This window comes from Mixophyes fleayi, chromosome 3 (assembly GCF_038048845.1).
Source record: "Mixophyes fleayi isolate aMixFle1 chromosome 3, aMixFle1.hap1, whole genome shotgun sequence".
Classification (NCBI taxonomy): Eukaryota; Metazoa; Chordata; class Amphibia; order Anura; family Limnodynastidae; genus Mixophyes; species Mixophyes fleayi.
Window position 1 is genome coordinate 94005197 of NC_134404.1, and position 18573 is coordinate 94023769.

At 39.7% G+C, this 18573-nt stretch overlaps 1 protein-coding gene across 1 annotated transcript in view; it reads left to right on the forward strand.

Moving 5' to 3' along the window:
- The first annotated feature begins 1880 nt into the window (after positions 1 to 1880).
- LOC142143161 (uncharacterized) overlaps positions 1881 to 18573 on the forward strand; it is a 55605-nt gene continuing 38912 nt past the window's right edge. Inside the window, exons 1-4 of the mRNA XM_075200872.1 lie at positions 1881 to 2046; positions 3819 to 3996; positions 4085 to 4202; positions 4420 to 4678. Of these exons, the coding sequence (XP_075056973.1) occupies positions 1881 to 2046; positions 3819 to 3996; positions 4085 to 4202; positions 4420 to 4678 (721 nt within the window). The remainder of the gene's footprint in view (positions 2047 to 3818; positions 3997 to 4084; positions 4203 to 4419; positions 4679 to 18573) is intronic.

An 18573-nucleotide genomic window follows, 5' to 3' on the forward strand; every position in this document is an offset into this window, starting at 1 on the left:
TCCTTTTAAAGTAAGTTGTCAAGAAGTTCATCAAATTTTGCAGTCAGGCTACACTTTTAAGAGACATCATGCTGACAACATTATTAATGCATAGAGAGCTAAATATTCACTTTGATTACATTGACTGAGGTCATTGCAGTAACGTACCATCCATGAGATATCTATTGTAAAATCATCATGGATTCAAATTGAATATATTATTTTCTGCATAACAAAAGGATTGACTGCAGTATATGTGGATTAAACTACTTTATATGCCATAATTTTCTAAATTAATTTTACAATTCATACATAAAAAAGCTCAATTCAATAATAAACAGGTATGGCCAAATTTTATTGTCCATATAGTGTATGTACTAAATTTGTTTTTAGGTCCGTGGAAATATTCCTCTTTCTGTTTAGAGTACTGACTTAGACCTAGACGTTTCAAAACCTGTATGAACTGTGGATTTGTGCTTCTGAAAGTTATGTGAGAACTTATTAAAAAATTACACATTCAAGAATGAGACTCTGCTGTCGAAGTCAGCAAATTGGATAAAGTCATTTCAATTAAAGTCTAGCAAACTTGGTTGTCTTTGTCTGAAAAGATGCGTATGGTACGCATCGACGTACAAGGGCACGCTACGGCGTGAAAGGGCGTACGCATCCACTACACGTGGCAGCAACAGTAGTTGGTCTTTTACCATACATTCGCACAAAGACGCATACTTATAAAATAGTACACATTAATGGTAGTTGCAACACATAGTCAGTTATGTCGAAATATAGTAGTATTTATATGTTATATCAGAGTTACATGCATACTAGTGAAATACACGGAACGGGTTGAAGGAATAACATCATGAGTGGTATCATAATGAACCTTGTTACATATCCTACTGTTTGGTTCACTCTGCGAGGGAATCGCAGAGTGCATACGCAAGTTATGAATGATAGGGAATTATGAACTACTTAAAACTAAGGAATCCTGGCGGGAAGAGCAGAGCATACCCCCTGCAGAGATGACCCCCTCCTTTAGATTCCTTAGGATGAACCAGCCAATGATTGACAACCCCTTGGACATTCCTGAGACTCGGACCAATAGATGCAAGCTATACCATCTTCATTGTATTACTGTATTTGATTGTGTATATAAGCGGCAGCTTGTGATCCAGAGTGCAGACATCTTGTCCCCAGACTTCAGGATTGAATGACTGCACTGGATCCAGAGCGCCTGCGATAAGTAACGGCTGTATTTACTATTACTTCGCTTGAGCATATTATTCTACTTTTTGCGAATAAATCTTTGTGCTTTGGAAACACAAATCGAGGTTCGACAATCGTTATTGCTGCTTAGCAGCCTATTAGGAACATTTTAAAGTAACAAAATGCTGGTAGCCCAGTGACCCGGCCCAAGACAGCCCACTATGGGACTGGCCCAAGGGACAAATGCCCCCCTGTCTCATCTCCTCATCCAGCCCCTGAACTCAGTTGCCTGTTCTGTAAACTAGGATTATTATGAGGGCAGAGTTATCAATCCCACCTCTCTTTGCAGTATAATGTTTGTTCATAAGCATGGTAAGAAAGGAACTGATCTTGAGGTAGACCATTATTTGCCAGACTTCTGCTATGGCACTTCTATAGGGGTTCCATAACTTTTAAATGAAAAACCAGCCCATCGTGTGACCTTTAGTTTGCTCAGGTGATAAAATCCTCCCTTGATAAATGGAGTAAAGAAACTATAAGAGCTGCAGGAATAGCAACCAATCAACAATTAGCATTTTTGATTTGTTCAAGTTAAAATATGAAAGCAAGTGTCTGAGTTGCTGCTGTATTAAGTGCAAATTTTGCATCTCAGTGCAATGTTTTGAATCCTACTGTATTAGATATTCTAGTGGAAAATGGAGATTGACCTGGCACACCAGGACATAAGCATTATGGTAGCAGTGGGTACAGAAGCTACAGAGCCTGTAGCTGGGGGGATGCCTCCCAAGTCAAACCATCATACAGTAGCAGTGGAGCTGTATAGAATTTATCACCTCCTCCAGTTTACTGAAGCTCCCTCTGGTAGTCAGGCCATAGCTGCTCTCATAGTAACCAAAAAGAGCCTTGTGAACTGTTAACAGTGTAGACTTTTTACTATATGTTACTATAGCAGCAACTATAGACTGATAACAGGAGCTTCAGTAAGCTGGAATAAGTGAGTAACTGCTTGATTCATGTACACGGGGGACCTTACCAAATTTTGCTTTGGGTTCCAGAAATATGTAGTTACTACTCCCAACAGTTAAGTGAACAAAGTGTGCCTAATTGCTAATTTGCTCTGTATAACAGTGAAGGCTGAACAGGGTGGAACTGGACAATGAATAAAATAGTTGCATTTTAAAAATCAATTGCTGCTTTTTCAATGTAGTCTGCATAAACTTGCATAATGTATTAACAACAGCAGTACTTCATTTTGTGGTGTTACTTTGTAACCAATTCAGACAGCTCCAACATAACTTATTAATTAGCTTGAATAGGCATGAGATTTTTTTGTTAGTCAAAGAAAATACAATTAATTTGTTATATAAATTCTCATATTATTAAAACCAGAGTTATGTACTAGGTGACAAAAACAGAAGAACTTATGATGTTTTCAAATAGCACTAAACTAAATTATACCCTCTAATTGTTAAACAATATTATCATGTCCACATATGAAAATCTAGAACTGTAGCAGGCTACAAAACAATGGGAAGGACTTAACCAAGGAAAGGATACCTATGTTATGGAAAGGTACAGAGAAGGAGTGATTAAAGCTGCACTACTACATAGTAAAATATTTTACTAAGCTGCTTCTCTCTCTCTAGCCAGAGCCCCGGGAGACTCAGAATAGATGAAACCCCAGAAATTCAGACAAAGAATTTGCAATTTGCACCTGTTTTGATTTGGGTGTTGTGAACAGCCTTGCCCAGTGTTCCTTCCAGGCGTATTATACCACTTTCATACTGCCGCCCCTGCAATATCCCGGGTTTTTGAAGCCGGGTTTTTGCAGGGTTTCGGAGCGTCCCAGCTCAGAAACACCATTCATACTGCACCTCGGACCCGGGAATTTCCCGGGTTGACCCCATTCATACTGCACAAGTCTGTGCCCTGGCAATTTGTGGGAGTCATCACCAGAGCACTTTTCATTGGCTGAAAAACGGTGATGTCATTGAAAGGTGACTGGTTTGTTGACGCATAAAGATGATGCTAAAGTGGGTGGTGATTGTTTACCACATTACTTTTCATCATGGCCGACGACTCACTTTTGTGTAGCCCAGAGTTCATGTCTACTAGTATTTTTTTGATGTTTTATGCAGCAAATGAGAGTTTGCTGCAGTTGCTGACACTGTGCACTCTTGCACAGTCCCAGTTCAGGAGGAGGAAGGCGAAGTTTATGGCACAACAGAAGAAAATTCGGTGTCTGTATATGCGCAGGAGGAGAGCGTTTCTCAGGGCCAGTAACCGAACCATGCGTGCCAGAGAGCGTAGCCACGGAGAAGCTTTCTGGTCTACTGTGGAAGAGTTTGAGGAACAGCAGTGGAAGCAACACTTAAGAATGTCACGTGGGACATTTAACTATGTGCTGGACCTTATTACCCCAGCACTTTCCAGGAAGGCCACTAATTTTGGGAAACCTATTCCACCATGTAGGCGCCTTTCTATTGTGTTGTGGTGGTATGCTACCCCTGGAGAATACCGGACAATCTCCTGCTTGTTTGGAGTGGGGATATCCACGGTGTGCACTCTAGTGCATGAAGTCATCACGGCATTGCTGGAAGCCCTGTATCATCGCTTCATCTCCTTACCGCAAGGTCAGCGCCTGGATGATACAATTGCAGGATTCCTGAAGCGTGGGTTTCCACAGTGTGCTGGAGCCATAGACGGGACACACATCCCCATCATTGCCCCCACAGACAACCATGCGGATTACTACAACCGCAAAGGCTGGCATTCCATCATTCTGCAGGCTGTGGTTGACCACAACTATTGGTAAGCATTTTTTATGGATTTTTTTATGTGACTGTGCCATGTGTAATGCGTATTGTAAAACATTGCTATATGTATTTTTTTATGTCAGTTTCACAGATGTTTTCATCGGGTGGCCTGGACGTTCCCATGACGCCAGAGTTCTAGCAAATTCGGACCTTTACCAAATTGCTGAGGAAAAACAAGATGGCTGGCTGTTCCCTAGAGAGGTAAATATCTGTGTAATGTTGTTATTAACAACTTATATACTATATAAAAGCTTATATACTATTGTTTGCTATCAATATTGTATGTATTTACTGCCCCTTTTTATATACAGATGTAACACTTGCAAAATGCATTTTCACTATATAGTACCAAGTGTACTGCGTTATTTGACCAATATTTTAAACATGGTGACGTGAAACTGCATGTTTTTATTTACAGAAATCTACGTTTGTTGATGGTGTGGAGATACCGGTACACATCATTGGGGATGCTGCTTACCCTTTGAGGCGCTGGCTGATGAAGGGGTTCACTCAGCAACATCACCTGTCTCAGGAACAGATCCGGTTTACACATACCCTCAGCTCGGCTCGGATGGTGGTGGAAAATGCTTTTGGGCGCTTGAAAGGACGTTGGCGCTGTCTATTGAAGCGCATTGACATTGACACCAAGCTTGTGCCCCACGTAGTTGCTGCTTGCTGTATTTTACATAAGATTTGTGAAATTCAAAAAGAGCAATTTCTACCTGAGTGGAATGTGCAGGAATCTGAAATGCCAGTGCTGTCAGTGGACTCCAGTACTTTTGAAGGAGAGCGCACCAATACCTCTGCTGAACTTATTAGGACCACCCTCACTGCCAATTTGACCTCACTTGTTTGAATGTACCACACAAATGTAAAAATAAAAAATATATGTTTATTTCACATATTGTATTTTGTTTTGTACATATTTCCTCATATGTCTCTTCACAAAAATATAAAATGACACAATACAAAAGTGCTTACTTGCATGTAGAAAAAAATAAAAAATATACATAAGTAGTAAACCGAAGACACAAATGTGCCCAAACAGTAAGTGCAAATTTGCTTTTCACATTATATATATATATGAGAAGCTAACGGTGTGATTCCAGATCACACGTAACATACATGATAACAATTAACAGTGAAACATTTGACCATAAAACATGATTATTACAATTGCCTATATTGTGGCATTTCTGGTGGTGGAGTGGTTTGGAGTGGAAAACCCGGTGGGTATTCTATGTTGGGGTTACCCATAGGTTGAGCATGTTGTGTATTCTGTACTGGGTTTGGAGGGTTATTGTTGCCTAACATGGGTTGCCCCCGCTGGTACATAGGATAATGTCCGTCATAATAGTAAGGACTTGGAGAAGGTGCCTGCACCCGTGAGAGGAGTCTGTCCATGAATCCTATTATACACTCACGATTTTCGCGTAACACGCGTTCCTGCATGTTCATGATTTGCATGAGGAAAGAGTCCTGCAGTTCCCGCTCATTGTCCATGAAACGCTGCAGTTGTGTATTTTTGTGTTCCCTCATGGTGTTGTCCATCTCCCGCAGTTGATCCATCATGACAGTTGTCATTGTTTTAGTTGCTTGGTCCATTTTGTTGGGCATTTTGCGTTTTTAAGGAACGTTGTAAACTGTACGTAGAAAAAAACACAGTAAAACATACATTAGAATATATAATATGGCAGAACAAAAAAGCAGTGTTGTAAGCTGATATGTGCTTGAGGCCTCCGCCCTCTTGCCCAGTGGTTTTGCACTGCAACATATGCGTAGAGATGTTTTAATACTTTGGAGTGTATTATATTTGTCTTTTGGGCTTTTTGTTGAAATAGTTCTCTTTTTAAAGTTATGTAGAAACATTGGTGTTTGGTTTGCATTTATGTTGATATACTTCTCTTTTTTTTACAGTTATGTTCAAACATTTTTTAATTTTTTTAAAGTTATGTAGATATATTTTTTGGTATTTGGCTTGCATTTCGGTTGATATAGTTCTCTGTTTTTGGGACTTTTGTTTATACAGTTGTTTTTTTTTACAAATTATGTAGATATAAATGTATATATATATGGTTGGTTATTATGTGAGATTATTAAAGATACTTACTGTTGGAGCGTAAACTGGGACCTGGCATAGACTTTGACACCGGCACTGGTTCTGGCTGCGTTTCTTGCGAAGTCTCTGTAACGACTTGCGCAGCAGGGAATGGCTGTGAATCGTTCAATTCCTCCCAAGACATGTTGGTGTCATCTGTTGTGGCAAAGCACTCCAGTTCTGGGGTGTCTTCAATAGAATCTTCTATTATTATCGTTGCGGTCTCGCTTGTCTGTGTGCTCTCTGGTGGTGTTGGTATAGCCGTATCCACATTGCTAGAAGATGACAGTGCAATTGGATTTGTCAGAGGAGAATGTCCAAAGACCATATTGCACTGGTCATAAAAGGGCCAGTCCATTCTTTCAGCGCCACTTTTGCGCCTGTTGTGGCCATGGACTTTAGTGTACTGCTTCTTCAGGGACTTCAATTTGTTCAGGACTTGTTGCTGTGTCCTCTTTATGCCACGTTGTGTGAGTATTTTGGCAATGTTGTAGTACACTGTGGCATCCTTCACAGTCCCAGTCACTTGCCTTCTAATTTCTTCCTCCCCTCTGACATTCAGCAGCTCACGTACCTCTTCCTCCATCCAGTGTGTCATAACTGCTGTAAATAAACACTGTTTTTGTAAACTATTAAAAGCAATTTTCTCAGTACAAAAACGCTTCTGCTTCAGCTTTAGCTTGAGAACACCATCAACCATCTCTCCTAAAAAGCTTCTACAATGTTCCACGGGCTTCCAACGATGACATTATCCTCCAGAGACAGGCAGACAGCCAATCAGCATGTTTTCTGTGCAACCCGGGTTGAAAAACCCGGGTTGCACCATTCATAGTGCAGGCGACCTGGGTCCGACCCGGGAATTACCCCTCGATAAATCCTGGGTTGAAGACCCGGGTTTTTAGACCCGGGATATTTCACTTGTACCATTCATACTGCAACAAGACCCGGGTCGTTTCAGCTCGACCCAGGAAAAACCTGGGATTTTGGTGCAGTATGAATGGGGTATAAGTCTATCATTAACCCTAAAAAAATAAGGAAATGATGTGCAGAATGCAAAGGATGCCCCTTGCAATTTGCTTTGGTTTTGCACAAGTGTACATCTCTTGACCTCCCGAGGAGACGCAGAACAGTTATAACAAAATGACTAGTTTTAAACAACCTTTATTATATTAAGTTACCAAAACACACAAATACATAAAAAATAACCATATATATTCACAATCTATAAAATGACATACATAAATGAATACAATTGGATGAATGGAGGTTAGTTATCTCATACACAGGGCAATTTAATTTATTTAATGTATTTTTAACACATGGAGCTTCTTTCCAATTTTTCAATCTTCATCTTCCGGGAGATCCCGGAGTGGTGGAGGAGTGTAAGGATAGAGGGGATGGGGCATGTCAAATGACATCATTTTGGCCCCACTACGCAATGATACAACTGTACCATTTTGTCTTTGGGGGGGCGTGACCAGAATTACACAATTCGATGCAAATAGCATCATGGAGTCACCCAACCTGCCTACTTCACTAGGAATTGGTAGGATGCGGGAAGATGGCCTGCTCTCTCAGGAGTGCAGGAGACCAACCCATAGTTTGGGAGTCTTCCGGACATTCCACGAGAGTGGGCATGTATGACTTAGAAGATCAATGGTGTACTAAAGTAACAGTTCTTTGGACTCCATGATTTTGCAGGTAGTAGTATCTTTAGGGTTAATCATCTAGTGTAATGAAAGCAGGAGATGGCACTTCATGGAGTGGAACACAAAAACATTTACTCAGGGAGAGCTTCTCGTATATGTCGACAGTACAATGTCACCTGATTCCAATATGAGACAGATATTACCTTGCAGATGCTGAGTGGTGGTTATTTTTATGTATTTGTGTGTTTTAGTAATTTAATATAATAATGTTTTTTTAAAGCCTTTCCTTTTTCTTATAACTATTTTGCCATATAAATTGTTTTAAAGAACAAATAAATGTTTTGAGTTGAACATGAGTGCTGCTCTGCAGTGTCATGTGTCAGTTTTATACATCATAAATGATTTCCCTAAGTGCTCAAGTCAACATATCTCTAGAGGCTTCTGCTGAAAAATTTAAACAAAAGTGACAAAAAAATGTAATTCTGCAGTTTGGTATGTTATGGAATGCAATTTCATTTGTCATGAAATAATTCATTTTTCCAGAGCAATGTAACATTATACCTATCATGGTACAGTACATTCTCAAAACAATTTTTTTAAATCTTGGATAGGGGGTGGTGAATTTAGGGGTTATCCACTGTTGATGTCTTTTTATAGATCAACTACATAGAAATATCACCAGGACACTGCCATAACCAACAAAGATGCTGCTATTTCTATTTGTATGTAGAAATGCAGAATACTCAATTACACACATTTGCAAATGTATGGTAAGCCACCCACCACATCACGGCACTTCTGCTAATGGGGTGGTCCTAACTCGAAACATTGAGAGTCCCTATTTTTGGGCCATACATATATGTTTTTTTTAAATTGAGAGATAACTTATGAACAGGTACCAAAAACTCCAAATGGCAATACAGCAACAGCACTACCAGTCAGTTACTGATGCCAAACATGCCTCTCAAACAACCAAAACAGAAATGGAAGTTGCTCAATCAATTTATAGGTTCATAGCAGGTGCTTCAAAGGGTGGGGTTATCCAGAAAGAAACAACTACAGAGAAAAATTCCCAGCACACTGCTATAACCAGCAGAGGAGCTACTATTTATATTTGTACAAGAAAATGCAGAATTCTCAGTTGCACACATTTGCAAATGTATGGTAAGCCACCCACCACGTCACGGCGCTTCTGCTAATAGGGTGGTCTTAAATCTAAACAGTGAGAGTCCCTATTTTTGAGCCATACATACGTGTTTTTAAATTGAGAGCTAACTTACCAAGAGGTGCCCCAAACTCCTGTTCTATTTTTAGAGATGTCAGAATAGGGGATAACAGGGGATGGCTGGCAAATTTTAGCCTGGGGGCAAGCACGCAGCACTGTACATGAGCAGCGGCCCATCCTTAGAAACTGGCTTTAGAAACTGGCTTTATGTATCTTCATCATCAACAGTGATTTAAATAACACCAACAAATTCTGTAGCGTTTTACAATTGGAAACAAACACAGTAGTAAAACGATACTGGGTAATAAAGACAGTCAGAGGTAAGAGGGCTGCTTGCAAGCTTACAATCTACAACACATGGTTGATTTAGCAATGGGTGAAATTCTCTTGTTGGATAAAAGTATGTTTTCATAAGCATCTGGTAACGCTATCCACAGATCGAGCATAAAAGTGTTATATTCCTGGAATAAAGTATTTTATCTAATGCTGCTTAAATTATTTTTGTTTTATGTATGAAAAAGAAAGGTACTTGTTAATTATATGGGCACCACTATAGGTGCACCGTGCAGCTTCTTATACATGAATAGATTTGAAAATAGTTCAAGTAAATGAAGTTTGCAGCGCTGGTCAGAAACTATGGTGTTCATATAATTAGCAAGTGCCAGAAGAAAATAAACTATATTAATTTAAAATGAAAAAAACATAATTTCACATAATATAAATAATATATTATATGTATCGTCATTATTCTGCAACTTTTTAATCCTAAAATATAAAAATAAATATATTAATAATAATAATATACAAATATACTGTAAATGTATCCAGCCGGCTGGGTAGTGTGGATCACATTGGTCTGACAGGATTCCTGAAATCACCAGATCTGCTTTATTGGCTAGGTTTCAGACTATATGCTAAATGCCAAAATTGTGGGTTGGCTTTATATAATAGCCATGAGATTATGGACTAATTTGTACATGAGCCACCACAATTTACCCTATGTCATGGACATGCAATAATGGGCTCTGAGTCTGCCTTTAAAACCTACGCATTTCCTTCCTCAACTTTCACTGGCCAAGTACCTCCCTGCATTGAGCCAGACACTAGGTTGCTCAGTGGCTGATATAGGAGGAGGCACATTTACCTGGTCTTTCTCTTGCAGCCAGTGTAAATAATGTTGAAACTTGGCCAGTTAGTATTGGCTGCATCATTCACTATCGCAACATTGGTCCTCCACCACGCTGGGCACATAGGTATGCAATAAGAGTCTTACCCAGGGATAACTGACTTTTTTATCAGCAGTACTAAAGATATGTTAAGACAATATAATTGAACATTGACATGAAAGCCCTTTAATGGCAAAGTTTGATCATTCTGGCAACTGGCAAGATTATTCTGCCAATTTTCCAGCAGATCACAATCTGGTAGAAATCCATAGGGTGATTTAGGCATGTTCCCACCATTGTCTTTCTTAGAGTTTCATGTTGGCTTTAAAAAGATGGACAGAGTCATAGGGGATTTATTAATAATAAAATTGGGTCTGTGTGACGCTCCACAGAAAAGTTAGGTCACATAGTAGAATTGAGTAGTAACTCAGACAACATGAAAATGGTGATGTGGAGGTGTGAGCGCTGTTTGGGGAATTTCAGTAGGTCTATAACCTATGTGATAGGTAAAGAGAGACTGCGGGCTGGAATCGTGTGACCTAATATAGCAAACACCCCAAAGTCACGGCAGCTGGGATCTTGTTCGTGACAAGGGGTGTTTAAGTATTACAAGTGTTCCACCCACAGGTCGAAATAAAGGGGGGGGATATGTGACAGAAACATTGGGCAATTGGTGAATGACAGAAGTATATGTCCTAGGCTTTCTGTCTTGTATGCTTTTAAATCCCAGGGAAATTGTCTGTGTGTGACAAAAAGCTTCCCAAAGAGTTTGTTTGGCTGTAGGAATAGCCAGTATAAGGGTCCCTTGTGTATGAATGGTGAGAGAAGGGCAGGTTCCATTTCTAAAGCCCATTTTGGGTTATCCAGCAAGCTAACAAGTTATCTCAGACCTGGGGAGTTGGTTGGATGCCTCCTGAGAGACATTGCAAATGGTGACCAGTAAGTTGCATATTTTGTATGTGTGTGGGAAACAAGATCCTTTACAGAAGAGAGGGTTGTGTGTTAATAAGAAAATGCTCTTTCTTATTTATTATTTCTCAAAGCATAAACATGATACATAAAATTACAATGTAGGTGAGTGCACAAAGTGCTTATATTTAGCGCCCCACCCATGCCAGCATGCACTACCCACCTCCACGCATCCTGTCTCTCATCATGTAACAACCACCACTTTCAATCCTGCAATGCCTGCCTGCTGGGGCTGGCAGCCTTTCTGCTAAGGTCATGACCCATCCGGCTGATTCCTCCAAGGCTTAACATCTTTTCTTGGTTTCTAGAGTTATTTGTTGGTGATCCCAGGTTGGGTAAACATCACAAGACAAAATATTTCCACTTTTATACTTTCTTGATTCTCCACTCTAATATTCCAATGCTTTATCTGTTAACATCTCTTCTTCTCCTATCTTTTGCACCTTCACTTTTCTCATTCTCCACTTCCCCACTCCCCCTCTCCATTTACCTCAAATCAACATATATACCAGTATAAGGTAGTGTAAAAGTTTTCTTTTATTAAAAAATTGTAAGAACTTATGTAACAGTATCAATAAATGGTCCTTTGCAGCAGTGCATGCACATCCCTGATATTCTAATGCTGTTCAGTATAATACAACTGGAACTCATTCACACTGGAACTCATGCAGCTTATGGGCATGAAAGCTTATGTACGACATAGTTGATATAATATGTTTTGTTGTATCTCGACTTCCTTAGCGTATTTACAGTGGTGTTGCCTGTGTGGTAACGGAGGGTTTTATGTTTAAAATATTAAACTGTTAAAACTGTTTTCCAGCAGCACACACACACTTACACTGATTCCATTTTTTTTTTCAAAACAGAGTACACTTCTTCAGATCAGAGCATGTATACAATATTTTCTATATATACTTGTAGCTCATGCCCCTTAATCTGTCTCTTCAGGCTATGGGTCCACCTGGACTAAGGAAAGCTCTACCTGGCTTCATAAACAACGGGGATGGAAAAGGGGCAAAATAATGTAAGTAAAAGACAATCACAATGAAATAAGAGGAGGTAATACTTGAACACACGTGACAATATCATGCACTATGCAATAGAATAATAAAGACAATACACATGTAAAATTAAAACAATGCAGCAATATGAAGACAATAGCAATGCAGTGTGATTGAGACACTGTAGTTAACCGTTTAAACATAACAGAGCATTCGGCTCATGAAAAAGAGAATGAAGCCATATATTCTCTGCAGGAATTTGTACCTTGTAGTAATAAAGATGGTTTACACTCTGTAATTACATACAGATTTGCACTCTGAATCAAAGAAATTAGACACAGATGGCATTAACAAGATGGAGGAGGTATCACAAATGAGCATCTGTACATAAATGTGCTCTGATCTAGAAGAATGCAGTGCAGTGAGAATAACCTGAGTAAGCTTAAGTTAAGTAGCGTGTCTTGAAGAGTGTCCAAACAATGGTAGATATCTTGGAAGATTTTGAAAACAATGCTAATGAGGAATTAAGTTACTATGACGAAATTCCTATAGTGGCAGTATGCTCAATGTGAGGTGTAATTGGAGAAAAATACTTATTCTGTTCTTCACCATGTGTAGTTAAGTATAGTGAAATGGGGCGAGGTAATCCCTAATAAGAACTACTAGCATATGGCTAGAAATTGGATGAGAGTGGAGTAGTCCCAGGAGTGTAGGCCAATGCAAGTCAGTACTTTGTCTCAGATTGTCACAAATAGCTCCAGGTGTGGTGCAGCTCAGTGTTCGGCTGGTAACTCAAACATGCAGCAGACACTAACCAACTCTGGAAATTTGAGGCTTCTATGAACAGCAGTCAGACCTGGAATGTCCTTCAGTGACACTCCTAACTATATGGCAGCTGTCAGCAATTATAGTCTTTGTATGGAAGATACTGATTGGTGGATTCCAATTCCAGAAATAGTCTTAGTGAAAAATGGAGTACTGTATCTTAAAGTACAGTGAGTGAGTATGTGGACTCAAGTAAAAGCAAATCCAGATAATCATCATCATCATCATCAGCTATTTATATTGCGCCACTAATTCCGCAGCGCTATAGCCTGGGTTCAGAGCCAGAGAAGCTAGTCATCTGAGAGCCAGGGTTCATGAGCCAGAAATAGTCATCTGAAAGCTAGGGGTCAAGCATAAGAAGGTACAGGATACAGAATACTAGTTCATAGAGACAAGCTCAATAATCTGGTAATGTGATGATCACAGGAATCTATATAGGTCTGAACCTGTGGTAAGAATCCTCTAGCAGCAGGTGATTAGGCTATTCTCTGATGCACAGATGAGATGGTAATAATGGTGCAATAGGTTGTTAACTGAGCCTTATTTTGCCAAAAATATAAATTTGCTGAAAAATGGAGAAAAAACTAAAACACATAAAACATACCTCCCAACATTTCCCATAAACAAATTGGGACAATTTGGTGCCATAATAATTAAAAATATTTATTAGAATATATTATATATAATTATATCTATAACGTACTATAAAAAATTAATCTGTCCGCCTTGAATTCATATGAGGGATATAAGTGCATATAATCAATACCATAGAAATACAAATCTAATAGCTGATTCATCTTACAATATAAAGGAGGAAGCAGTCCCAAAAACACTGCAACCCTGTGCAGTATGAATGAATATCAAGCATAAATCTATTCTATATTAGTAACAAGCCAGTCCCATGTAAACAATACGCTGAGTGACTATAAATAGCCTGAAAAAATTGATGATAAAATGAGGTTGAAAACTCTGTCCGGAGTAGTGATACAAAGGCCCAGGGTAGAGATGCAAACGCTGACTGGGGTAGTGATATAAAGGCTGTCTACATAGAGATGCAAACGCTGTCCAGGGTAGTGATACGAAGGCAGCCCAGGGTAGAGATGCAAACGCTGTCCAGGGTAGTGATACAAAGGCAGCCCAGGGTAAAGATGCAAGCAATGTCTGGGGTAGTGATATAAAGGCAGTCTAGGGTAGAGATGCAAATGCTGTCTGGGGTAGTGATACAAAGGCAGCCCAAGGTAGAGATGCAAACCCTGACTGGGGTAAAAATATAAAGGCAGTCTGGGGTAGAGATGAAAAGGCAACCCGTGGCAGAGATGCAAAGGCCATCTGGGGTAGCGATGGAAAGGATGATTTCAAAATAAGCTGTTAGCAATACAACATATATAACAATATGTACAGAAAATTAAATCATAATAGTTTAACACATCTCATTGCACCAGTAGTTTCTTCAGAAAGAGACAGCTGTTCTCACTGGCGATCAGAGAAATAGCGGGAACCCTGCCCAGCAGCTATGTATCGCATGCAGTAGCACTCCCAAGTCTGTAGGGAGGTTTAAGACTAGTAAGTGTATATTTTATTTTCCATGTCTTTATTATATTAATTTTCATGTGTTTGTATGGCTTACCATGCCCCGGTGCTCTGTGTAAAGTTTGTCATGTATCTGTTGTGTTATATTATCCTGGGGATGTCAGGGTGCTTCCTGCATTGGATTTAATTTGACTTAATTTAGTGTTTGAAATATTGTACCTCATATATAATTGGGAGTAAATATATCTAGAAGTTACAATTTTTGCACCATGACAAATCCATATTACACTGCAGGGTGTGGAGGTTAAAATGTAAAAATTTGCATTTGAACCTTTTCCAGCATGGTTTGTCCAAGTGTACATTTGCACCATTTACCTAGATTTGCTCTTAATTTTACATCAGGCCAAGAGTCATTCATTATCCTTTTATACAGTGTTTTAAGTGGAAATTTAGAAGTGGTGTTATTGAAAATGTAAGTGTATGGAACTTGATAGTTTTACAATGAAAGCAGTAGGAGAAGTGGTGGTATGACATACCATCGTATATCAGCCCACTTCTACCACGAATTATATATTGTAATGATAAAATTATTTGATTTGAAGAAAATCTGCATCTATAATTCTGAAGCTGGAAATTTGTGGTAATGGTAATGTCAATTTGATTTGAAAAATTTGCGGTTATATAATACTGATTACTGGGAAAATTCTGATGGTGAGAATAGATGAAGTCAAAAGATAGGAAAAGCTTAGACCAAAAGTCTCAAACAAACCAGAGTGTATTGTGTTTGCACAAAACCCCAAATAATAAAAATGATCTATAAATAGAGAGTGTTAATGCATATAAATTATATTTACTAATTTAGGAACAGAAAACAATTCAAATGTTTAAAATGTTTGTACTCACTGATTGGTCTAATAATACTACTTCATCTATGCATGGGCTTCTGGGAGTTGTAGTTGTGCTCCTGATATAACATTATGGTCAGACACTTGAACAGGACTACAGTTCCCAGAAAGTCAGAAGCCTGGTCTATGTGGCAACCAAATCTCGAGAGATCCATTAATGTGAAAATGTTGCTTTGCCTCACTATCAGATCCGAGGAGTGCGGGCTATTTCTGGTCAATCCGATGCTACACTCTGATATATAAAACTTGAATTTGTCAGATTAATCCAATCTGCCCATCTCTACTAATAAATGTCTACCCATAGACCGTAGCAAGGCAAATGAATGCATTGACTATTAATTATCCAATACAGAATAAGTATATACATTTTTGTATAAGGAAATTATTTAATCAAGGCTTCAGTGTAGTCCTACCTAGCGCCACCCTGCCGGCAATTTGCGCATCTGTAGTGAAGCCCCTTTCTGGGGACTCAGAGGTTAAGGTAGAAGGCACGCGTTCTGAAAAAAAAAATGTTGTGAGTGGGCTGACTAGGTGCCCCGGTAATCGTGGAGCCCTTCTGCGGTGCTTACCGGGATTATTGTTTTCTGCCAGCCCTGGTCCTGCCATCATTTTCAGATCTAGGCCCATAATGTCACTCACCGGACTGTGAGTGCCTCTACTCTGGTGCGTGGCTCCCTAGCCTTCCTGCCGGCACCTATCTTGAACCGCGGCCGTCCGCCATCCTGATGGACTGTGCATGCGCAGCACCCAAGAACTCTTGTGACTGTTGCTTTTAATCTAATTGGTTGATCAGGCAACTCTCCCTATTTAAGGCACCTGTGCTCATTACCTGATTGCCTGATCTTGAGTCTCATTCCCTGTGAGTCTCTGAAGGTGTCTCCTGTGTTCTACTAGTGTCTTCAGTTTCCTGCTGATTCCTGTTATACTCATCGCTGGTTTCCATACCCGCTACTGTCTCCTGTGTACTACTAGTGTCTTCAGTTCCTGTGGATTCCCTGTGCTACTCATCGCTGGTTTCCATACCTGCTACAGTCTCCTGTTTCCTGCCTGTGTCCTCAGCTGGACTCTAATTACCGGATCTACTCACCTGTGGTTCCTACACTCGTCTCTGCCATTCAGCGTCTCTGCAGTCCCTGCATCTTCCCGTGGACAGACTGTTCTACTGAATAGCGGTATGCCTATCTGTTATTGACTTTCTACGTTTACTCTGCATATCCGCTAGGACAAGTTTCCACTCTCAGCGGCGTTATCCATACCCGCTATAGACTGTTATTGTTATGCTGCATATCTGTTTGGAACAAACCATACTACTCAGTCGTTGTATGCACAATTGTGATTGACTATCCTTTATTGGCCTGCATATCTGTGCTGAACAAGTCTCTACCAAGCAGCGCCACACATACCATTATAGACTTTGCTGGATACGCTGCATATCTATTGGGATCAAGTCCCTCTGTGCTCTCAGTGTCTGCATCCTATTGTCCTTTGTATGCTTCCACTCATCGACACCTGTACACATCCTCACCTATTAAGCAGTGGTACAACTTGCTGTACGCAGACCACTGACTTCCCCGCTACCTACCTGCACCTGGACAAGTCTTCTCACCATAAGCAGTGGTACAACTTGCTGTACGCAGACCACTGACTTCCCCGCTACCTACCTGCACCTGGACAAGTCTTGTCACCATAAGCAGTGGTACAACTTGCTGTACGCAGACCACTGACTTCCCCGCTACCTACCTGCACCTGGACAAGTCTTCTCACCATAGCAGTGGTACAACTTGCTGTACGCAGACCACTGACTTCCCTTCTACCTCCCCGCATCTACTCACGTCCATCCGGATCTCCGTGTTCAATCTGCCTTTCCACAATATCAGCTGTCGCTGACTCATTGACCAAGATTGCTTCAAGTCACTGACTTTCCTATTCTTTATTGGCATTCTCTCTCCATCTGCTGTGATATATGTTCTGCTAGTCACCCTGCTACCAGAGGACCGTTGTGTGAACTTCACTACTCTGGTAAGCCCAGTCATCTGGTGAATTCCTGGGCAAGACTCCTAGTGCCCGTGACACATAAATTCCCTGGATTCAGTACTACTCACTATTATTATGTATTATTGTTGTTGTTTTGGGACTGTGGTGTCTCAGCTAAGTATTTACTTGTGAATATGATCGGCACTCTTGTTTACAGCTCTAAGTTATTTCCTTTCTATAGCTATTAATTGTCACTAAACTGTACCACAGACAGCATACCTACCACAAGAACAAGCAATGTGCGCTATCTCCCTCCCTATTTTATAAACTGCACATAAAGCTTTTATGAATTTATCCTCAAAGTTCACTTGAGATGGGATAATCCACATTTCACTACTTAGTACTAATCTCTTCTTTGTGTTTGTTTTTTATCAAGAATAAAACTATAGAAAAACGGAATACTTTAGTCTGAGTTATTTTCTAAATATATAACCTAATTATCATTCCTTTTCAAGCAGTAAATAATCATCTGATACTGCATAGTCTTGAGGGTATAAATTGAATCAGGCAATGACAATTAATTAAACTTTAAAAGCAATAGCTGTAAAGTTCAAGTGCAGTGCAATTGCTAGTACATATTCTTACACAGTAGATTCTTTCATAGCTAGTGAATGGTATGCTGAATATACCAAACTTTTATATCCTTTTAGATTCCTTGGTTAAATTTGGCATATTAGAATAGATATATTTAACTAATTAATGTAATCTCCATTGTAATGTTGACCCATCAGAGTGAAGTATAATTCATGAATACACCATTGATAAGCATCCCTAAAGGTTGTAAGCCAAAATAAAATTTTGTCTCCCCCTTCGTTAAATCAATTAAGCTGTAAATCATACAAGCATAAAGTATGGAGTAAATCTATATTCATTCATATTTAAAGAGGATCTCCACCCTTTAAAAAATTGTACTTCAGATCGGTCAAGCGTTTTGAATGCTCACTTCTTACAGAGGCCCTGTCTTGCTGCTAGAATCATCATCCAGCCAGACACTCAGAAAACTATCTCTCTACAGAAAAAGAAACCTCAACAGGAGAAGTTTTGCCACTCAGAAATAATTCTAGCAGCATAAATCTCCACATCCATGCCTGACAGTCTCAGTGTCTGCATGAACGCTCTACCAAGTTGGAAAGCACAACCATTAGAAAAGACATTAAGAGGAAAAAACAG